General features: G+C 32.4%; 3 protein-coding genes and 1 pseudogene across 4 annotated transcripts; 3 read left to right on the top strand and 1 right to left on the bottom strand.

The window, feature by feature from the left end:
• Positions 1–353: 353 nt before the first annotated feature.
• On the bottom strand, positions 354–2,557 carry LOC137819529 (Pentatricopeptide repeat (PPR-like) superfamily protein). The gene has a single exon (XM_068623406.2). The coding sequence runs from the start codon at positions 2,388–2,390 to the stop codon at positions 459–461; it is 1,932 nt and encodes a 643-aa protein (XP_068479507.1). The 5' UTR covers positions 2,391–2,557; the 3' UTR covers positions 354–458.
• Positions 2,558–12,428: 9,871 nt separating this feature from the next.
• Positions 12,429–15,398, top strand: RHB1A (RING-H2 finger B1A). Of its 2 annotated transcripts, none has more exons than XM_068622422.2 (5): positions 12,429–12,720; positions 13,278–13,460; positions 13,949–14,321; positions 14,447–14,556; positions 14,765–15,398. In XM_068622422.2, exons 2-5 carry the CDS (start codon positions 13,398–13,400, stop codon positions 14,792–14,794), a joined length of 576 nt encoding a protein of 191 aa, XP_068478523.1. In that variant the 5' UTR covers positions 12,429–12,720; positions 13,278–13,397; the 3' UTR covers positions 14,795–15,398. The 2 variants fall into 2 exon arrangements, with proteins under 2 accessions (XP_068478523.1, XP_090152674.1); XM_090296548.1 differs by having other exon boundaries at positions 12,529–13,038.
• Positions 15,399–20,223: 4,825 nt separating this feature from the next.
• RLK4 (receptor-like protein kinase 4) lies at positions 20,224–23,061 on the top strand. The gene has a single exon (XM_068622013.2). The coding sequence runs from the start codon at positions 20,464–20,466 to the stop codon at positions 22,945–22,947; it is 2,484 nt and encodes an 827-aa protein (XP_068478114.2). The 5' UTR covers positions 20,224–20,463; the 3' UTR covers positions 22,948–23,061.
• A 208-nt stretch (positions 23,062–23,269) lies between these two features.
• Positions 23,270–23,959, top strand: LOC137818532 (putative E3 ubiquitin-protein ligase RHB1A; annotated as a pseudogene).
• The last annotated feature ends 379 nt before the right edge of the window (positions 23,960–24,338 follow it).

The following is a 24,338-nucleotide window of genomic DNA, read 5'->3' as shown; positions in this document are numbered from 1 at the left end:
AAATTCATATTTTTCTTAAGAATTAAATTTTATAAGCGACTTTGTGTTAAAAAACAGTCAATGGCAAGCAAATTTGAATTTTACAAAGACATTAATAGGAAACTACAGGGAGAAGAAAGTGATTTTGATGCAAAATGCTTAGATTTCAAATGTAAGGAAAACTTTAAAATGATAAAAATTTGACAGAAGATTTTTCTTTTCAAGCAGAATGAAGAAATTTCAAAAGATATAAACTTTATGCAGATATTGGTGGTTGACTGCATCATTATTTTATTCGATAACGCATTCAAACCTGACGAACACTAAGTTTCAAGTTATTACAGAATGTTAGAACTTGAAATGGTAAGTTCAAATTGTCATAAGTTATCATATTAGACTTATATTTTTGTAAATTAAAACGTCATCAATTAGATCACAATCCAAGTACACATTATGTAGATCATAGACTGATGTATCCTTCACAAATTCATACCATATTTTTCCTTCATTGGCCAAAGTAGCATTTTCAATGTAGCATACATTTCTAAAGCTTTAGGGTGTGTCTTGTCATTGGATACAAACGAATGAACTTGATTACCAATTTCTATCCAGCTGCAACCAGGGACTCTTGCATCACCCTTGTTCCCCATCATTCCACGAACTCTTTCTACATCACACCAATGTCTATGGGAAGCATAAATGTTAGACATGACTGCATAGTTTACACTCTTCTCTGGTTCTATGATGAAGAGCTTTTCTGCAGCCCATTTAGCCAGTTCTATATTTCCATGAACATTGCAGGATCCAATAAATGCTCCTAATGTATTTGATTCAGCTTCCATTGGCAGTGACCTTAAGAATTCAAAAGCCTCATTTATAAGACCATATCTTCCAAGAAGGTCAACAAGGCAGGTATAATGCCCTGATTCAGGAACAATCTGATACATACTGGTCATCAAGTTAAAGTAGTGAAGTCCCTTAGCCACAAGCCCAGAATGGGAACAAGCTGAGAGAACACCAAGAAAAGAAATTCGATCTGGAATTACTCCACAAGATACCATCTTCTCAAATGTTTCAGTTGCTTCTTTGGCAAGACCATAGAACGCAAATGCGTTTATCAATGAAGTCCACGTAATAATATCAGGTTCTGAAGTTAATCTGAAGCATTTACATGCATTAGTTATGCTACCACACTTGGAGTACGCACTAATCAGAGAATTAGCAACAGATACAAATTCTTGAAATGATGATTTAACTGCAAAAGCATGAACTATCATTGTTTCAGTAATGGCACAAGCATAGCCACATGAACTAATAGTGCTGGAAATAGTTAGGTCATCAGGGGGGAACCCTTCGTGAAGCATCTCTCTGAGAAGCTTCATAACCTCATTCCCTTCTCCACAATTCCCAGACCCAACGATAATGGTGTTCCAAGCCACAACATTTCTAATCACCATCCTATCAAACAGTTTGTGTGCGTCACTTATATTTTCATTTTTCGCATACATGTTAATCAATGCACTAGCTACTAACACATCTGAATCAAATGACTGTTTCAGAATATGACTATGAAGCTTCCTTCCAAAATCATAATAGTCCAAAGTATCACACACACTAAGCAAACTGCTGAAAGTGAACTCGTCTCCATTTGCACCATCTGATCGCATCAAGTTGAACATTCTCAGAGCCTCTTCCGGTGAACGATTCAAGGCATAGCAAGAAATCATCACATTCCACATAACCAAATCTCTTTGAGGAACAACATGAAAAACCATCTTTGCATTCTTAACCATGCCACATTTAGCATATAAATCAACAAGAACACTTCCAACAAAACAATCCAAATCAAGTCTCAGTTTCACTGCAAAACAATGCAACTGGAAACCCACGTCAATATCATGAAACTTTGCACAAACACCAATGAGACCATTCAAAGTTGTACCGTCCGGAACCACCATTTCCAACAGCATCCTTTTAAAATAAGAAAAACAGAGCTGTAAATTCGATTCATTTTCAATTGCACTGCCACATCCAAGGAAGCCCCGAATTAGAATGTTCCACGAGACCACATTTCTCACAGGCAATTCCTCAAACAGTTTCTGTGCATCTTTAGTTTCCTTACACTTAAGATAAACACTCAAAATCTGATTTTGCAGGGACAGAACATGGCAAAATCCAAACTTTATCAAATGGGCATGCAACTGTTTTCCTTCAGGAAAAAGGGCCCATTTGGCGGAGACTTTGAGGGCATTGGCACAAAATAAATGAGCAGTGCGAGGGTCCCAGAAGTTGGTTTTATCAGGAAATGGAATAGAAGCTCTGCGTGTCCATGAATGGGTGCATTGAGTGGCAAATGAATAAACAGTTGGTGGGAAACAAAGCTGCTTTTTGAAATGGAATTTGCAAAGCATGAGATGAGAGGCTAAACACAGTTGCACTAAGAATTGTCATGTCAGAGATTTGGCTCATGATTTTGTTTCATTTTATCCAAATTTGGAGTTTGGAGTCAAACATGACAGAAATACTCTTACAACATTTTTAGTCTTTCTTTCAAAGTGATTGCTGGTGAGATAAAGATGCGTTCAACCGTTACATAGGAAAACGTGTATATGCACACATTTTTATGATCATAAAATACATTAAACATAATTAAAAAATTATATAACTATTATTGCAATAAAAAATAATTACTAAAGTATAAAAAGTAAAAATTATAATAATATATAATAACTATTTATCTTTTTTTGTCTAATTTTTATTTTTTTAAACAAATATGTATACATATTGCTAAATAAAATGAGAGTTTAATTTTATTAATTATTTGTAAAAACCGTTAAATTATTATTAATAATCATTATTGTTATTTTTTTATATTTTAATAAGTACAAACAATTATCACAGTTTTAAAGATAAAATAGAAAAAAAAATCTATATGCACAAAATAAAGTAATTAGGGAGGGTAAATTCTCTATCTAGCACCATTTATATTTTTATTTCTCCATCTATCACTCTTTTGTTTTTATTTTCCTATCTAGCACCCTTTTATTTTTATTTCTCTATCTAACACCCTTTTATTTTTTATTTTCCTATCTAGCACCATTTCAAAAAATAAATAAATAAATAATAAATTTTTAAAAAATTGATAATTTTAATTTTGAATGCATTAAAAAATAAATATTGTTAATGTTTAAATTAGTTAGAAATATAATTAATGAATAAAGAAATGAGTTTTTACAAAATAAAAATAAAAAAGTAATAAATATAAAATGTTTAGTTTAAAAATTATTTTTTTAAGAATAAAGAAAATAAAAAATTAAACTCTACAACAACATAAAAGTTGAATCTATAAATATAAATTAGTATTTATTTTTATTATTATTGATGATGTAATCATGTTAATTTCAAGTAAAAAATATAGGACATAATTATAAAAAAACCAAGTTGAATAAAGACTGACATGGACATAAGAGAACAACATGATTGAACAAAAAAAATGTTCATATTGTCAAACATCAGGACACACGTAAAGAACGTGTCCCAACATTACTGAATTGTGCACTTCTCGTCATTAGTTATGTTTCATTTCGCACAAACTATTTATTGTATCATTGAAGAAAATATTAAATGAATGATCATCTTTCATTTATTTTCCTTTTTATGATCAACATATACTTATTTAATATCGTCTTATATCTCTTATATTTATCTTATTTGGATTTTTTTTATATATTTTATCTTTATCTTATTTTGTTTTGCCTTTATTTTATATCTTTTATGTTTTTAGTTATAATTTTATTTTCTGTTTTTTGTTTTTAATTTTATTGTTGCTGTTTTTATTTTTTAGACTTATTTATTTTTGCATTTTTTTCTTCTCATTTTTAAGCATTAAGTGTAACATTTGCATTAGTTATTTTTTAGGATTTTGCATTTAAGGTAGACACTTCAATATTATTTGTGTGTCCACTATTAATTAATACTAATTGACTTTGATTTTTTTATAACTATGTCCTGTATTTTTTTACTTGAAATTAACATGATTACATCATCAATAATAATAAAATTAAATATTAATTTATATTTATAGATTCGACTTTTATGTTATTGTAGGGTTTAACTTTTTATTTTCTTTATTCTTAAAAAAATAATTTTAAGCTAAACATTTTAAATTTATTACTTTTTATTTTTATTTTGTAAAAACTCATTTCTTTATTCATTAATTACATTTCTAACTATTTTAAATATTAAAAATATTTATTTTTTAATGCATTCAAAATTAAAATTATCAAAAAAAATTAATTTTTATTTTTTAATTTATTTTTGAAATAGTGCTAGATAGGGAAATAAAAAATAAAAAGGTGCTAGATAGGGAAATAAAAAATAAAAAGGTGCTAGATAGGGAAATAAAAACAAAAGGGTGTTAGATAGGGAAATAAAAACAAAAGGGTGCTAGATGGGGAAATAAAAATGTAAATGGTACTAGATAGGGAATTTACCCAATTAGGGAAGTGTATTATCTTTATTAATTCTTATAGATTTTAAGAGTAAAACCATAAAAATATGTATACATGAGCCCTTACAAAAGTGTATCTATTTATTAATTGTTATATTGTAGTAAATAATAATCTAGACAAATTTATAAAAAAATTAAATTTATACGATTTTAATCATAATAAAATAGTATGTAAATATCACTAATTTTTTTTAATCTTATTTAAAAATAGAATACTAACTAAAGTTTAATTAAAAATTAAAATACAGCAATACAAAAATTAAAGATCTTTATAAATAAAAATTCAACAATTTACACTACAAGAAAATTATCAAATAAAAATTAATTAGTTATTATATTGACTAAATTATATATTATTTTATAGACTAACAAATTTTTTTGCATCTAAAATAATTTCTATTATTAATAAATAGTTTCTAAATTAGTATATATAATCTTGATAGTTAATTAGAGGTTTTTGTAAGTGTAAAGTAAACGGCTTTTGTACGAAGATGGACAAATTTTTCCTTTTATTATCAAAATGGGATCGATTTTGAAAAATTTACAAGAAAATAAAAAGTCGTATCATGTTAGCACGACTTCAATGTGACACGATTTATACCCATGTCAAAGTGGAGTCATGTCACTTAGGCATGACTTTAGTTTTGAAAAGGAAGTCGTGTCAATCTACCACGACTTTGAATATGAATTTGTTTAGTATAAAATTGTGTCAAGGTGACACGAATTTAATTAAAAATTGATTACAAATATCGTAAGTAATATAATATTTTGATGTGGTTATTTGATAAGTAAAATTTTTCTATTTGTATATTTGTTAAAAAATATTAATATATTAATTTTAGTTTTAATTAAATATTACTACTATTTACATAAACTAATATTATATGTTTATATTAATAAATTTAAAACTATATTGAAATAATTAATTAAATATTACTAATACATAAAATATTTTTCAATACATGTATGAAGAATAAAATTTAAAAGAAGTCGTATTAAAGTGACACCAGTTTACTTAACTAAAAAAAAAAATATAATCAAACTTCATATCCAAAACTAAAGTTGTGTCTGACACAACTTCCTAATACTCGTAATTTTTTTGAAATCGACTCCATTTATGTAATAAAGAGGAAAAATTATCCCATCTTCATACAAAAACCAAAGTACAACCTATTTGTTTTGGAATGTGCAACTCAGATTTAGATATATAATCATATTTTATATTCATGATAATTGTTGAGTGTGAAGGTAAGACCAATTGGACTGGGCTTACTAGACACCATGTTTTAGTGAGTGGACTTAATTATTGTGTCCCTTCTATAATCTCTATTTAAGAGATCTTGGTGCTGGTAACAAATTGTAACAAATAGAATGAAAACCTAATTAGTTGCTCGTGGACGTAGGTTGTAGATTGGCGACCGAACCACGTTAAATCCTGTGTTGTTTATTTTTTGCAGTTGATTCATGATTGTGTGTGTTACTTCCACGTGCGTTTTTTCCCATCAAGTGGCATCAGAGCTTGGTTCGTTTACACATTAGATATCCGATCAACAAAAATTAATCAACAAGACATGAAAATTACGGCTACAGTAGCATCCCAAAGTTAGGGTTTCGCAGGGGCGACAACAACGTCCCAATGCTAGGGTTTTGCAGGGAAGACAATGACATGTCAAAGCTAGGGTTTTGCAGGGGCGGCAACGGCGTCCCAAAGCTAGGGTTTTGTAGGGGTGGCAACGGCGTTCCAAATTTAGGGTTGTGTGTGCGTTCTGCAAGTGTGCTGGTTTGAGACAGCACGAAGTGCAGTGCGACGACAGTGGTGGTGCGGAGCGCGCCAGTACGGTGAACGTCCTGACAATTGCGATCTAGTGCGGCGGAGTGCCGGTGCAGTGGAGATTGCGACCAGGTCTGTTGGTGAGTGATTTTGGGTGGTGCAATTTTTGTGTTCTTGATTTAAAAAAAAATAAAAATTGTCAAGATCTTAAACTAGTTGTACCAAGTATCTCGACTAGTCGTTTGAGATGGCAGAAGACGGAAAGTTCCGAATTGAAAAATTCGATGGTACAAATTTCAGTTGGTGGAAAATGCAAATTGAGGATTTGCTAGTTCAGTTACTGAGCACATCAATAAAATGAATTCGATCTTAGCCAGATTTACGTTAGTGGGCATTAAGTTCGATGATGAAGTTCAGGCTTTACTACTGATATCGACATTACCTGACAGTTGGTTCGGAATGGTTACAACACTTACCAGTTTAGCGGGACCCGATGAATTTACTTTTGAGAAGATTCGTGATCTCATTATTGGCAAGAACGTCAGAAGAAGGAGTTATGGGGAATTATCTAGTGAATTGCTAAATGTCATCAGAGGTTAGAGAAATATCAGAGGTAGTGGGAACAAGATCAGAAGAAGGAGTCAGTCAAACACTCAAGATTTGCTCAAGTGTAACATGTTGGAACTGCAAGGAGGTGAGACATTTCAGGAATCAATGCCCAAATGATAAACAAGTCAACATTGCAGAAGACTTTGCGGACGAGGACCTTTTAGTTTGTTGTGCGGATAGTAGTGTGGATTCCTGGGTCATGGATTCTGGTGCTTCATTTCATACTACCCACAACAGTGAAGCATTGCAGAATCTAGTTATTGGGGACTTTGGAAAGGTAAGACTAGCGTACAACAAAACTCTTGATGTTACGGGCATGGGTGACATATTGTTGAAGTCGTCAGTCGATTTTTGGACTTTGAAGGATGTCAGAGTTGTTCCAAGCTTAACGAAAAGTTTGATTTATGTTAGGCAGTTGGACGAACAGGGACATGATATGAAGTTCGGAAATCAGCAATGGAAGGTTGTCAAGTGAAATCTTGTCATGGCCCTCAGAAGAAAGAGAGATTCGCTGTATATGGTCAGATTACCGTCTAAGGGAGTGATTGTCCCAGTTCGGAAGATAAACAAAGTCCGGTTCACGGAATCTCGTGTGTAGAAGAGGGTTGTCTTTACAAGAGAGAAACTCAGAGCCACATGTCAGATTCAGGATGAACGAGCATGGAAAGGTTTAGGTAGACTAGTCAGAGGTACTTATGGTAGTGGGAGCATGGGTCGTGCTTCAGCTAAGGTTCCTAGATGATAGTGGATTAGGAGAACCAGTATTCCAGCTGTTGAAACATCTCCAGAAAATTTCTTGTTGGGTATGGAGTATGTTTGTTCTCAGGCTATTCCAGGATCCGAAAATTCGTGTAAGTGGAAGCCGGTAGGAACAGAGAACGGGTCAGTGGCAGTTTCAGTCATGAAGAACATGTTGAAACTCAGGGGAGTGTCAACGAAGCCTTCAAAATGATTAAGAAGGCTGATGACAACTAGAGGTGGAACATTGAGTTCCGTTGACAAATTACAGAAGTACATGTACATAGTTGAAGCGCAAGTGGACATTGTTCCGTGGCTTCAAGTGAGAGATTGTTGAGTGTGAAGCCAGGACCAATTGGATTGAGCTGACTAGACACCATGTTTTAGTAATGAACTTAATTATTGTGTCCCCTCTATAATCTCTATTTAAGAGATTTTTGTGCTTGTAATAAAATTGTAACAAACAGAATGAAAACCTAATTAGTTGCCCGTGGACGTAAGTTGCAGATTGGCGACCGAACCACATTAAATCTCGTATTGTTTATTTTTTGCAATTGATTCGTGATTGTATGTGTTGCTTCCGCGTGTGTTTTTTCCCATCAATAATAGAGGTTGGAAATTTGAGAATGAGTTGAAAGATGAAATTAAGGAAGTAGTGATCTTAATAGCTATTTGGGACTTTTATGCTTTAGTGGAGAAAACTAAAGTGGTAAATAATTTGAACATGAAGGTGATCAAATCATATGGGTGAGTTTAGGCTTTATACATAAATGTGATTGAGGATCAAGTTGTCACTCAAATGACATTCAATCGAGAGCTTAAACCTTAAGTACATAGGACTATTGTTTGAGTAACAACTTTCATCAATCAAGGTAAGACTAACAACAACTTGAGCAAAAGAAAGGTAGTGATTATCTCCTTCTCTATGGAAGCTTATAATTCAAATGATAACTAATCACTTAAGGGTTTTGGATGAGTCTTGGGTCTTGTTTTTCTAAGATTTTACATGTTTTAGGTTGGGGAAGAAGGAACCCAATATTTTTGTGTGTGTTTTCTCTAAATTTATTGCTTAAGCATTGGCAATGTGCTCAAGTTATATCAACTCTTACTCAAACAACAATGAACAATGAACAACTTCAGTAACGAGGTTCTAATGATACATTAATATTTCCTTTTGCAAGTTATCGAAGTAAATTGTATTTTTAAATTGTATTTTTAGATGTCTAGGCTATTGGTATTTCAAATATTTAATGTGATAATAATATGATGTTATAATAGAATTTTTACTTTGTGTTACTTGGAATGATTATAATAGATATATGCATGTGATATGAATTAAAGGAAAATTATATACTTAAGATGATTTGTTAACTAATTTATGATTGGGTACTAAATGTAAATTCCTACATTTAACATGTATTTTCTCATTTTTTATTAACAGTCTAAACAAAGTAGATTAATATTATACTATAAAAAATTGAAGCAATTTTTTTTATAACAAAACATATGTAAGATTATAGACATAAGTTCTAATAAACTTATCTTGATATTTAATTTTACAATTCTATTGTAAATTAAAGTTTTAAATTATGTCTATTTTCTTTGTATATAATGTAATGTAGATCTATGATGCATGAAAATGGTAGAATATAAATTTGATGGATATTGATATAAGTATTAAAATAAGTTAAAATGTACTGAGTTGTTTGTGTAAAATGTTGTTGTGGTATCCTATGTTAGTTCTGATTAGTTAGTCTCTAAGATCTTGACTTGAGGTTGGAGGACTTGTGGTATCATAAGTAAGGTTTGAGTATTTTTTTAGACTTTTGCAAATAGGAATAAAGACGATATGTAAATAATCTTAAATAATAATAAATATTCAATATAACAATTCCATTATTTTCTCCTCATACTATTAATAACAGCTGAAATAACGAAATTTGACCTTAAACTGGAAATTAACATTTAGAGAGAACAAGTAAAACATAAAAATGACACATATGTTGGAAAAAGGCAGAACAACTCCGTTGGAAACCAATGTTTCTAGCTAAACTGAATGTTCTAGTTGGAGACATCCTTTTTTGCGTTCATCGTGGGGCAGGTAAATCAATCTTGTGCCATTTTTAGAAATGCAAGTGATAGGAAGGACGATGACAAAAAAAAAGGAGAGACAATATATCAAATCTTGGATGTGAAGTATCGCAAACCTTCGTGTTTAAGTCATGTACTCTTTTTCTTATAGATTTTTAACATCTTGTTTTTGTAAGGCTTGTAATGAAACATAATGAAAATAACTATCATGTGTTTATCATATGTGCAATTGACATTTTCAGTAAAATCATATCCCGTTTGTGAGTAGTAGGAAGGGAAACATATTGTTTAACCATATACTAAATATAGAAAATTTGACTAATCTCTGTTTCAATTTTAGTTTATTATGCACTATTTTCTTCGTTGTGTTTCATTGTTTCTTTTATGTTTTCTTTACTATTTTAATAACAACCCCTCATGTTTTAAAGCATTATCCAATTGGGAGTGATTGACAACCAGAAATTTCCAAATCAACCAAAAAGTTTTAATTAATTTAAATTTTCTTAGATTAGCATACTTATGAATCACCCAATTTTTTTTTAATTAATCTGAGTTGAAATTTTCTTAAATTAGGATGTTTATGTTTCTTGTTAAGATATATTTATCTACATGTAGTTTAAGTTTATTTGATAGGATATATTAAAATTAATATTATATATGTTTAGGGTTTAATTGTTTTTAACTTCGAATCAATCAAATATTCCTATATTCCTTGATGTTAAGGTGTGAGCTGGTCAAATAGGTTGATTTCACATTTTTTTTTATCTTTATACATTAAATTATCTTATATTAATCTTATTTTTTTCTTGTAACTTTAATTAGTCTTCTTACATAGGCTAATCTCCACTTTTATTCTAGTTAATAATTGTTGTTTTTGTAAATATCAAATAAAGTTTTTTTTGAGATGGGCATGTTGTTATTTGTTTTTACAAGTTGGGCATGTTTTTACGAAATGAATAAAGTTTGTTATGATGTTTGAATTTAGTACAAATTCAGGAAAGGTAGAACATGTGTTAAAAACCATGTACAAGTCTTAATTTCATGTGGTTTCGAGTTATCACTTGGTCCAATTTATTAAATGCCACATATAAGACTTAACTTGACGTGAATAAAAATCATGTACACGTTTTAACTTGATGTGGTGTCAAGCTATCACCCGATCCAGTTTATTGAAGGCCATAGGTCTTAACTTGACGTGAAGAAAAAACATATACAAATCTTAACTTGATGTGGTGTCGAGCTATTACTCGATCCAGTTTATTGAAAGTCACGTACAGGTCTTAACTTGATGTGAAGAAAAATCATGTACAAGTCTTAACTTGATGTGGTGTCAAACTATCACTCGGTCTAGTTTATTGAAGACCATGTACAGGTCTTAACATGACGTGAGGAAAAACCATGTACAAGCCTTAACTTGATGTGATGCCGAACTATTACTCGATCCATTTTATTGAAGGCCACGTACAAGTCTTAATTTGACATGAGAAAAAATCATGTACAAGTCTTAACTTGATATGGTGTCGTGTTATTACTTGGTCCAGTTTATTGAAGGGCACGTACAAATCTTAACTTGACATAAAGAAAAACCACATACAAGTCTTAACTTGATGTGGTGTCGAGCTATTACTTGGTCTAGTTTATTGAAGGTGACGCACAAGTCTTAACTTGACGTGAAGAGAAATCATGCACAAGTTTTAACTTGATGTAGTGTCGAACTATCACTCAGTCCAATTTATTGATGGTCACGTACAAGTCTTAACTTGACATGAAAAAAAACCATGTACAAGTCTTAACTTGACATGGTGTCAAGTCATTACTCGATCCAGTTTATTGAAGGTTACATACAAGTCTCAACTTGACATGATGTCGAACCCAAACTAGATCCATTACTACTAACAAAATTATGATTAGTTAACTTCTAAGGTCTCGCCCTGAGACTAGGGGCTTGTAATGTCATGGGTTGTTTTGATTAGTTAGCCTTTAAAGTCTCAATTTGAGGTTGGGGGCTTGTGGTATTATAAATTTCCAATTAGTTAGCCTTTAAGGCCTCGGCCTGAGACTGGGAGCTTGTGGTATCATAGGCAGGTCCGAGTAGTTTTTAGACTTTTGCGAATAGGAATACAGTTGACATGGAAATAATCTTAAATAATAATAAACATTCAATAGAATAATCTCATTATTTTTTCCTTACATTATTATAATAGTTGAAATATTGAAGATTGACCTTAATAAGAAATTAACATTTAATATTGAAAAAAACTAAAATCAGGATCGGATAAAAGAGTAAGAAGGACGGATAAAATATAAAAAGAACATATTATCGAAAAAGACATAACAATTTGGCTAAAAACCACTTTTTTAGATAAACTGAATGATATGGAAGACTTCCTTTTTTACTTGAACAATTGTATTGTTACCTTGAACAATTGTATTGTTACTTATTTCTACTTATAATAGTTGATTTTGTTTGTTTGTTACTTTTGAAAATCATCATGATTGTATATTAGGTAAATAGATAAACAGGGATGCAAGTCACGAAGTTGAATCTCGAAGTGAGTAACAGAGATATAATAAATGTAGTTAAATTTTATGGATGAATGTATATATACAGATACACATTTAGTATTTTGAAATACTACAACCTCTGTGGGACAAATTACATGGTATTACATGCCTGAGAGTCTTAGAAGGGAGTGTCACATTAATATGCAATAAATTTGTTGATGAAGTAATGGAGTTGACTTTTGTGATGCAGTTGTACACTTGCAAATCCAAACCCATCAAACGACAAAGCTCCTTATGACACACAAACGAGTGGAGCGCGTCCTCTGTGGAGAGACAACCCCACCAACACAACACGGTAACATCAAATCAAAACTAGTACTAACAACCAACCTATGCTGATGCTAATGCCATGCCTATCTAAGAATGCACACATAACAATAATCCAACTTCTCAATTTCCCAACTCCCTCTCTATCACTTTTCATGGAACCAATTTCCCACCCTCCCTTCCAATCAAGGTACTTTTCTTTATTCCATCAAACTATAAACTAGAAAGCTACTTCCTTTTTCCACCTCAAACTTTAGGGTTTATGCCATGGATTCTGATTCAAATGGATCTTCCTGTTCAACCCTTTTCTTGGTTTTTGTGGTATTGTTCTGGGTCAGGGTGTTTGGTCTGTTTTGTTGTGGCGGCGGATGAATCTGACTTTGATGTTTGTTTGCTGCCATGTTCTAGTTGATTGAGTGGATTGGTTTCATGAATGAGTGCTGATTGTCTCTTGTTGAAGTTTGAGTGCTGATTTAGGAATATGTAATTGGGGTGATCATGAATTAGGGTGAGTCATTTTTAACTTTTTGCAGCAGTACTGTAATGACATAATCCGTACGGAGACTACAAGCAACTTGATATTGTTATTTATTGCTCAAAATGAAGGACTTGCTGTTGCAGCTGTGTAATTGATTGTTTCACTCAGTGGTCTTTGCATATTTTAAGTTGACATTGATTTCATGCGATTTAAGTTTGTTTCTAATGTGATATATGTTTGCATGTACACTTTTTTACTTGTGGTAGCAGAATGGATGCATAAAGTGTAGTGGCCTTTGATCCTTTTTCAATCCCCAAAAATAACAGAAGAGAATGAGAGTGTCAGTTGGTGGTGGGTTTGATTGTTTGACAGAAAATGACAGCTGAAAAATGGGAGGTTGCTGTTGTTCTGCTAGGAAAACTCACCTGCATGGGACACCAGTGTATTACTATGTCAGTAATCTTCTAACCTCTCTTACCTATTTGTGATTCATGTAGCATATATGGTTGTTTATATATTCATCAATGTAATAATCTCACTATTAGTACATTCTCTGAACCTTTAACCATTCTGTATTAAATAGATTCATGATGGAAAACAGTGCATGTGTTGATTCTAAGTGATCCTTCTCATCTCATCTATATTTTGTATTCTACTTCGGTTCTCTTTTTACATCAAGGGGCTTGTAAGAGTTATGATTATGACTTCTTTAAATGTAGACATGCATCAAGTTAATTCCAGATAATCTATGAACTTTGTACCAGTTGTATTTTTATTTTATTTCTTACAAAGATTAACAGCAATAAAGTGAAAAATGTTTTCAGTGTTTTCTCCAATACTAAGTGCTTCATGAAAAATAAAGTTTCCTACTCCAGTGTTTTTAGTGATGACATTTTTTCATGCTCACATGAAGTGATAACTAAAATACCCTTGCTTTCAGTGCCCACCAACTTTAGAAGAGCGTGAGTCTTTAACATCTAATGATGGTGCCACTACTTCACTCACTGCTGGATTGCTGCTAGGCTTGAACCTGGAAACTTCTTCCCCTGATACATACCAGCCCCCTCCTGCACCTCTACCATATGATATGGTCCTGGGAGGTCCAGCATCAACAAAATCTGAATCAGGCAGAGAAACAGTTAGTGCTACTAGCTTTGAGACATTAATTACATCTGAAGATCTTGAAGAATCTGACTGTAAAGCTAAATCTATTTCAACACCTATATCTCCAAGCAAGGCAGAACTGTCAAAATCAAAAGAATTTCATGCATCAGTGACAGAAGAAGAGGACGACTGTCCAATTTGTCTTGATGGTCAGTAAGATCATCTTTTAAACTTCAAAAATGTCAGATTTTCCATGGTTCAGTTGAGGTATCCAGTCCTTCTGATTATCTCCGGAAACTATTGTTTGATGTAATTATTTTTAATTTTAATGCAGAATATGATGTTGAGAATCCAAAAACTCTGACAAAATGTGAACACCACTTTCACTTGTCTTGCATTCTTGACTGGATGGAAAGAAGTGACTTCTGTCCTATATGTGATCAGGTTTGGCTTTCTGCATAATTCCTACTTAACTATGTAATGAAAAGATGATTTTTTGTGTGTGCTTTTTTGGCAAATGAACTCCGACAGTTCCTTTCAAATGTTTATTATTGGTTATTGTTGACAATAAGTACCCTCTTTCTGAGCCTTTTTTATCTTGTTTATCTATTATGCTGAGCTATAGTAAAATATTTTTCCCTCTATGCTACAGGAGATGATATTTGACCAGACACTGAACTAGTCCTGCTGCTTAAAAAAAAGAGCTTTTATAAATGCCTTCAAAGACAGATCAAAACTCATTGTTTGATAGCTGGTTAGAAGATAATACAAATTCATTTTCAATTCCTAGAGCATTTAAATGGTCGTTGTTTTAGTGGGCTCATTCATTGGGTGTACAACAGTCTGTGACAAGAAAAATGAAAAGGTTTTTACAGAATGCTACACCACATTCCAAGTCTCTTTTAAGTGCAATTCCTCCTCATGTTGGAATTTACCTATTATCACTGAGCAGATGAAGGCTTTTCTCAAGATCAAGAAATTCATGTCCACAGAATGGATTTCCCCCCTCCCTCCATGTTACTTTGCTCCATTCTCTCCAAATTCTTGTACAAGTTTCTCAATATTTATCTGTTTTTCCATGTTATTTTCTTCGTGAGAGAAAAAAAATGCCTATTAGTCTTGTAAATAAAGTCTGCTTTACATTTTAGCACTTTTTCAATGTATATATTGTGGTGGATGTTGGGAATCCACATCTTTTGTTGTATACACTGAACCCTTTTGTTTTAAATTGAAAACTCTTCTGCTGGGTGGCAGAAAAAGGAGTAATTATGAACATTGTTAACAAATGTTGATTCTGCTAGCTTTCTGTTTGATAGTGATCTCAATTTGTTGTTTTGCCTTTGCTGGAAGTGAAAACTGCACGAACAGCACAATCTGTTCAACATGTCAATGGCACCATTAATGTCTCCCTACCCTACTTTCCCAACTCAAATACTGATTCTACCAAATCAAAGTCATACAACTTTTCCCTTTAAAGCCTCCCTCTTAACTTCCTTGACATGAATTGATTGTTGATAGACTTTTTCTTCCATGGATTGTTTGTTTAGTACTCTGAACTTTCCTACTCTTTCTACATTTATTGGCAATCATAACATATGATACAAGAAAATTGTTCTGAACCGAAGTGTAATGGATAATGGCAGTACTACATGATCCATCATTGAAGTAATAAATGTTAGGGTGCTTGGTTTAGTTAAATATAGTAAGATTTACATTTTTTTACATTTTGTACATTTTTAAATTTGAAAATTGAAAATTTTATTAAAAAAAGTAGTACTCTTGTTAAAAAAAAACAAAACCAGCCATGGGGTATCATAACTTGTTTTGATTCGTCAAGAATGAAAACGGAAAAGACAGAAAAAAGCAGTGATTGTCAAAAATAAACCTCATGATGATGTTCTCATCATAGAATTATTTTGATTGATTGATAAGCATGCCCAATAACAGCAATTCTTCTTCTTTTGCTGATAAAAAAAATAAATAAAAAAAAGAACAGCAATTCTTCTTCTTTCAGGAGCATATTATCATTAAAACCATTTTTCCTTAATAAAAATATTGAAAAAAATAATAATTATTGAAAAAATGTTTAATTTAGTTTTAAGTTCATAAAAAAATTTGACTATTTTCAATTGACTCTTTTTTCTAATAAATATTCAGAAAATTTATATTTTTTAATAGAGTTCTTGCAATTTAATTTTTTCAATTTTTATTGGTTTTATTGAAAATGTATTGGATAAAGAGTTCATTATATTTTTCCGTATTTTATCTACAGAATAATTAATAAATTCTTGATTGTTGTTTCCAATGTTTTTTATAACAATCCCTTATTATCTAATTTATCTACATCTATATATAAATCTTCTCTTTAAATGTTTTCTATTTTTATTTTATTTTATCCTTATATTAATATTTTATTTTATTGTATTATCATTTATTATCATGGACATTGCGTCTTTTATTATTTTTCTAAAATTATTTGGTATGTATGGAGAGACTGTTTTGAATTAAAAAAGAGGTGGAGGGAATTTTTTTAATATTTTAATTATTTTCTATTTTTTAAATATTTACTAAATAACTAATTATTCTTATAATTAATTGAAAAAAGATTTTTTTTAAAAGCTAATATACTGTCATTTTGTAAAAAAACAAATTTTAAATGTGGAGTAATTTGTCAAAACGAAACAATTTAGTAAAAGTTAAAGAGTTTATTAGACTTGAGAACGTTTAAAGCAATTTTTTTTTAATATCTCTATCTCCATCTCTCTTGAAAATTATAATTTTTATTTTTTCTTATTATTTGATTTAGTTGACATCTTTTATTTAATTTTTAATATTAAATATAATTATATATAAATGATAAAAATAAAAAAATACAAATACATCTACACTATTTTGATTGACATCTTTTACTTAATTTTTAATATTAAACATAACTATATATATAAACAATAAAAAAAAATCAGATGCACAAAATTAATAGCTGCTAACTTTTAATAAAAGTTATTTATCATTTTCTATTTATGGTAATATCGTTTTATTAATTATAAAATATTATATTCTTTTAATACATAAAAACAAGTAAACAAAAAGACGATAGACAGAAGATATAAATCATGTGATCCAACTATATAAAAAGCCAAATAAAAATATATATATTTTTAACATTGAATGTACTTATTAATGATAACACAGTTGAAAATACTCAATAACTTGAAACTTAATTAAGAAAAGAAAAATAAAATTAAAATTCAAAGTGGTTTCGTAATAAAAACCTTTCACTGACTTCGTAGGTGATGTGGGGCTAACAAACACAAATAGAGTCATAAGTCAAAACCTGAATTGATCGATTTCTTTACAAAAAAACCTACAATCTGTGTGAATGGGGCTCCTGGAGTGGTTGGTGGAGTTGGACTTTGCTGGCTAAAACTTATACCTTATGGAAATTGCAAACAAAATTAGTGTTAGAACAAAATATTATAATTATCTTTTGTACTCTTTATTTTTAAGAACGGTTTAATCCACATATAAATTACTATAATGTCAAAACAAAATTACAAGAACTGATGAAAATTGAAACAGTCCAAATGTAAAAAGCCATAGTTAAATTAGTCTTTTCGTAATAATTGAAACAGTCCAAATGTAAAAACCCATAGTTAAATTAGTCTTTTTATGGTATATAACTGAGTGCAAATTTTATCTTTATGGATTGAGTTAGACTTAAAGCACATAAAACTTTAACTCAAACAAAAATATTTGATTTTCTAAACTAAAAATTGAAGAATAGTGCAATGTAATATTTTGTACCAAGAATATTTCATATTTTGAAAAATTCCAGAAGCTACAACATCACTTTGTGGGGTTCATTCCTGCACTGTCATATTCTACACAAATTAATTACGTTTGTGGGGTTTGGAATTTATGTGGATTTTTACAAGTTTAACTTCTTTTACATAATACAAACTTCACATTTACGAGTAAAAATGGTTAGTTATGTATGGTTAGATTGTTATTTTGATATTAGTTTCGATAAATTTAATATAATCTTAATTTTTTAAGATTAATAATAATTTATATATATAATTTTTTTAACTCTTTATTAAAGATATTTTTTAAAAAACTTTAAAATAATAAATATCTCAAACACTAAAAAGAATTATGAAATAAAAATTAATTATAAAAACAAAAAATAATTAGTTGCTATAGTAACTAAATTAGAAAACCATTTTAAAAACTAAAAAAAAAATTGATTTCTAAATTAGTTTTTATTATTGTTAAATAATTTTTAAATTAATATTTACTTATTTATCAAAATTTTAACAACCAAGATACCATATAAACTAATTTATAAATCAAAATTTTAATATTTAAAATGTTTTTAATTTAGTTTTTATAGTAATTAATTATTTTTAATTAGATTTTGTTGGAGTGAAGATATTATCTAAACAAAAATGGAATAAAAATATTCAATTAATTTATATAATTTATAGTAGTGTAGTGTGTGACAAATAGTTTAAAATAAAATGTGGTTCTTTTCTGAAAGTTACACAGCAGAGTGATTTACGCGTTTGTGTGTAAGAATAAGAACTTTTTGGTTTAGTTGGGTCTAACATGCTTCTCAATTTCTTCACTGTTCTGTTCCCATATTTTAGTGGTCCCCTTTATCTCTGCCTCCTATTTTTATTTTTATTCTTTCTTTACCTATAAATAAATGCTACAAGATATTTCACTTTTTAAAGAAAAATCCTTTTTTTCTAATTAATTTCCCATTTCCTTACTTGAAAACAGATAAATTGATGAGTGGACTTCAGAGCATTTGTCTGCCATCACTCTCCATTTTGTCTTCTACCAAATTACCCTTTATCTTTCACTTTCACTTTTTATATATAAATATACATATATATATATATATAATTAAGTTTTATTCATCTAGATTAATGTTATAATCAATAAATAAATAAATATAATGCATAATATAACTTTTCAAATTCTAGACTATTTAAACCAAATATTAGATGTAACTTTCTTGAATTTAACAAATTAACTTTGAAATGAAGCATTTCATAATAAAGTATCTAAACTGTATTTTTTATCACCTGATTATTATTATTATTTTATAAATTTTGTAACCTAACTTTTCATATATTTTTACCGTTACATTTTAAATTAACATATTTGACCTCTCCATTGAATTTCTAACATGCCCATACGTCATTAAAAAAAAGCAAAACAATGTTAACACGAATTAACTTTTTTTTAATGAAATGTTAACATCATTACACATTTAATAAATCGACAAAGCACAAAAAAAAAATTAAAATTCACAAAATCATAATTTAACTAGCGAATTATTACTCAATAGTATGTTCGAGACGACTTATAATTAATCAAATCCTTTAAATTTAATCTTCCACTGATAGAAAATATCCTTATTTATATAAAAAAATACCCTTTTGAGAATATGTACTGAGCAATAAAACCTTGGTACCTATGTTAGCGATGATTGAAACTCTTAATTCTGCGTCATCAAATATTTTAGAGGTAAAATTCTCTTAGTTTATATCATTTCAAATTATTTCTTGGTCAATCAGTTATATGTTTGGCTTTAAAAAAAATAAGAAAACATAATTATTATATATTAAACTAAAACAGATATCATATCATATCAAGATAATAATTATTACTAAACCATCCGAATAGGGTAAAGTGTTACACTAAAGTATTGGTTGTAAAAAAACAGCTAAATTGTTAATAAAAAATTATGAGTTATCAATTGGAGCCAAAAGGAATAGATTTAATATTCCTTTGAATCATGATGACATTATTGTTTTTTTATAGACATGATGTTGTTTTCATTCCTTGCATTTATGAGATGAATTTGAATATTCTTCTCCTTTTCGATATGGGAAATGTTTGTATCTATTTTCAAAAGCATATTTTTCATTTTGTTACTTAATTAGTATTATTTACTATTTTTTTATTTATATTTTCACATTTTATTAGCATAGTTTTCTTATTTTTACATATTTTATTGATTAGTTAGTAGGTGGGAGGTTTGAAGGGAGGGTTGATGACATCACATAAGGAGGCATAAAATCTAGAAATAATTGATACAGAGCATAGAGAGAGAGAGAGAGAGAGAAAGAGTGAAAAAAAAAGAGAATAATTTGAACATTTAAAAACAAAGCAGCGAGAAAAGGTGGAGAATTTAGAAAACAGAAGAAGCAAAGTGTCATGGCAGAACACGAACACAGACATAAACACAGTGTATCTCCGAAAATTCTTTCTTCTTCTTTTTCTTCATCTTCTCTTCTCCATGCAATTCCACTTCCTTAACATAACAAATCAAAGACAATGTTCCTCTCCTTTCTTTTCTTCATTCTCATTCTCAACACTTCCTCCTCCGCCACCATCATTCTCCAAGGCAACAACACTCTGCAAAGCCCCAACAACACTTTCCAACTTGGCTTCTTCAATTTCTTCCCAGGCCCGGGCCCGGGCCCGCCCAAATTCTACCTCGCCATCCGCCGCACTTCTTTACCCTACCCCAACACCGTCTGGGTGGCCAACCGCCTCCACCCCTCCGCCTCTCAAACCGCTTCATCCCTTAAACTAACCGCAACCGGTCAGTTACTCCTAACCCACTTCAACACCACTCTCTGGACCGCCGCCGCCGCCACCACCACCAACCTCACCCTCAGGCTTCTTGAATCCGGAAACCTCGTCCTCCTCACTTCTGACGGCGGCGTTTCATGGCAAAGTTTCGATTCCCCCTCTGACACGTGGCTCCCCGGCATGAACCTCACGCGCTTCAACTCCCTCGTCTCTTGGCGCACGGATACGGACCCTTCCCCGGGGCTTTACTCCCTGCGGTTGAAGCCGTCCTTCTACGGCGAGTTCGAGCTCGTCTTCAACGACACCGTTTCGTACTGGTCCACCGGGAACTGGAGCAATGGAATATTTGCCAACGTCCCCGAGATGACCGTCCCTTACATCTACGCCTTCCACTTCGCCGCGCCGTTCTCCCCCGCCGCGACCTTCGGCTTCTCCGAACGCGTCATCGCAACGGGCTTCGGGGCGCCGACGATGTTCCGCGTGGAGCCCTTCGGGCAGGTCAAGCAGTACTCGTGGAACAGCCAGTCGGGGTCCTGGGAGCACTTTTGGTCCAAGCCGGAGAGTCCGTGCCAGGTTCGGGGACTCTGCGGCGGGTTCGGGGTTTGCATTGGGGAAACATCCAAATTGTGTGAGTGTGTGAGTGGGTTTAAGCCATTGGATAATCATGGGTGGGGTTCTGGTGAATACTCTCAAGGTTGTCACCGTGTGGAGGCGGGGTGTGATACGGGTGATGGGTTTAAAGATCTTGGTGCTGTGAAGTTTGGATTTGGGAATGTGAGTCTGGTTAAGGGGAAATCTAGAAGCTCTTGCGAGCGCGAGTGTTTGGGTGATTGTGGGTGCGTTGGGTTGAGTTTCGACGAGCAGAGTGGGTTGTGCAAGATTTTTTATGGGTCGCTTTCGGATTTTCAGAATTTAACCGCCGATGGTGAGAGTGGGTTTTTGTATGTTAGGGTTCCGGGAGGGGGATCTGGGAAGAAGGGGTTTGATTGGAAGGTTTTAAGTGGGGTTGTTATTGGGTCGGTGGCGGTTTTGGGGGTGGTGGTGGTGACATTGTTGGTGATGGTGAAGAGGAGGGGTGGAAGAAAGGGGTTGGAGGAGGAGGATGGGTTTGTGCCTGTGTTGAATTTGCGGGTGTTTTCTTACAAGGAACTTCAGTTGGCGACTCGGGGGTTCTCGGAGAAGATCGGGCATGGAGGGTTTGGGACTGTGTTTCAGGGGGAGTTGAGTGATGCTTCAATTGTGGCTGTGAAGAGGTTGGAGAGGCCAGGGAGTGGGGAGAAGGAGTTCAGGGCTGAGGTCTCCACAATTGGGAATATTCAACACGTGAATCTTGTGAGGCTAAGAGGGTTTTGCTCTGAGAATTCTCATAGGCTTTTGGTTTATGAGTATATGCAGAATGGTGCTCTTAGTGTTTATTTGAGGAAGGAAGGGCCTAGTCTGAGTTGGGATGTTAGGTTTAGGGTGGCTGTTGGCACTGCTAAGGGGATTGCTTATTTACACGAGGAGTGTAGGTGTTGCATCATTCATTGCGATATCAAGCCAGAGAACATTCTTTTGGATGCTGATTTCACTGCCAAGGTTTCTGATTTTGGGTTAGCAAAGCTCATTGGGAGGGACTTCAGTAGGGTGTTGGCGACTATGAGGGGAACGTGGGGGTATGTTGCACCGGAGTGGATTTCTGGTGTGGCAATTACAACCAAGGCAGATGTTTACAGCTATGGAATGACAATGCTGGAGCTGATTGGCGGTCGGAGGAACGTGGAGACACTGCCGTCTGCCAGCGGTGGTGGAGAGGGTGGTACTGAAAGTGGGGGGAAGTGGTTCTTCCCACCTTGGGCGGCGCAGCAGATAGTAGATGGAAATGTGGGTGAAGTGATTGATAAGAGACTTGGTGATGTGTATAACGTTGAGGAGGCTAGGAGGGTTGCTTTGGTGGCAGTTTGGTGCATTCAAGATGATGAGGCAATGAGACCTACTATGGGTATGGTGGTGAAGATGTTGGAGGGGTTGGTGGATGTGAGTGTTCCTCCACCTCCCCAGTTGCTTCAAGCTCTGGTTACTGGAGATTCCTTTCATGGGGTGAAGGCAAATTCAGGCAATGGTGTGTCTACTGGTGGAAGCTTATCTGATGGCAACTTGGAAGTGTCAACTGCTGATACTGAATCATATACAGGGAATGTTTTTTCTCCATTAGATGTGAATGTCAATGTCAGTGTGCGATAACAAAGTTCTGACATTGTCCACATTGTACAATTGTAACTTGGTACCCCTTCTCTCCTTTTTTTTCTCTCCAAGGAGAAGATGAGGAAATAATGGAGCATTTGAGATTGTGGCTGACTTGTAGTTTAACTTGAATGTTTTCAGTGCTTCATGAAAAATAACGTTTCGTAGTTCAGTGTTTTTGGCGATGGCATATTTTTCATGCACATATGGTATAACAACTAAAATTTGCTCTCCACAAATTTTAGAAGAGCGTGAGTCTAACATCTAATGATAGTATAACTACTTCACTCTCTACCAGATTGCTGGTAAGCTTGAACCTGGAAACTTCCTCACCTGATATGGTCCTAGGAAGTCCAGCATCAACAGATTCTGAACCAGGAAGAGAAACAGGTAGTGCTAGTAGCTTTGAAACATTAGTTACATGTGAAGATCTTGAAGAATCTCACTGTAAAATTAAAGCTAATTCAACACCATATCTCCAAGAAAGGCAGAACTAACCAAGTCAAAAGAATTTCATGCATTAATACCGAAGAAGAGGACAACTGTCCAATTTGTCTTCATGGTAAGATCATCTTTTAAACTTCAATAATGTCAGATTTTCCTTGTTTCAGTTGAGGTATCTAGGCCTTCTGATCATCTCTGGAAACTATTCTTTGATGTATTTTGTTTTTAGTTTTAATGCAGAATATGATGTTGAGAATCCTAGACTCTGACAAAATTTGAACACCTCTTTCACTTGTCTTAAATTCTTGTGTGGTTGGAAAGAAGTGACTTATGTGCTATATGTGATCAGATTTGACTTTCTGCATTAATTCTTTCTTAACTATATAATGAAAAGAGTATTTTGATTTGTGTTTTTTTTGGTGTGAACTCCAACAGTTCCTGTCAAATTTTTCTGTGAGAGAAAAATGCATACTGGTCTTGTAAGTTGTAAATAAATCTGCTTTACATTTTAGCACTTTTTCAATGCATATATTGTGTTGGATGTTGGGGATCCTATCTTTTGTTGTAAACACTGAACCCCTTTGCAATGCATAATGATCCATAATTGAAGTAACAAGTATTAGGGAGTGATTGATTGCGTTTTTAATTTTTACATTTTAAAAGTAAATTTCGAAACAAATGAAAGAGTAGAAGAAAACTGAAAATTGGAAATGCTTTAATATGTTTTTTTTTTGTTTCCCATAAAATAACATGTATTTCATTTATCTTTATGAAATTTTACTAGTACTTTTAAGTTCTATATTTTTCTCCAATAGCAATGTTGTTTTTGCCGTTAAATTGATTTTTTTAGTCTTTTTATTAAATTGTGATTTTATTGGTTTAGTCTTGGAAATATTGGAACCAAAGCAATTTCAGAATCTAAATGAAAAAAAAAATTACAATTTTTT

This window comes from Phaseolus vulgaris, chromosome 10, assembly GCF_051622355.1.
Source record: "Phaseolus vulgaris cultivar YP4 chromosome 10, ASM5162235v1, whole genome shotgun sequence".
Lineage (NCBI taxonomy): Eukaryota > Viridiplantae > Streptophyta > Magnoliopsida > Fabales > Fabaceae > Phaseolus > Phaseolus vulgaris.
Note: the sequence above shows the minus strand (reverse complement) of the source record. Positions and strands in the feature narration are given on the sequence as shown.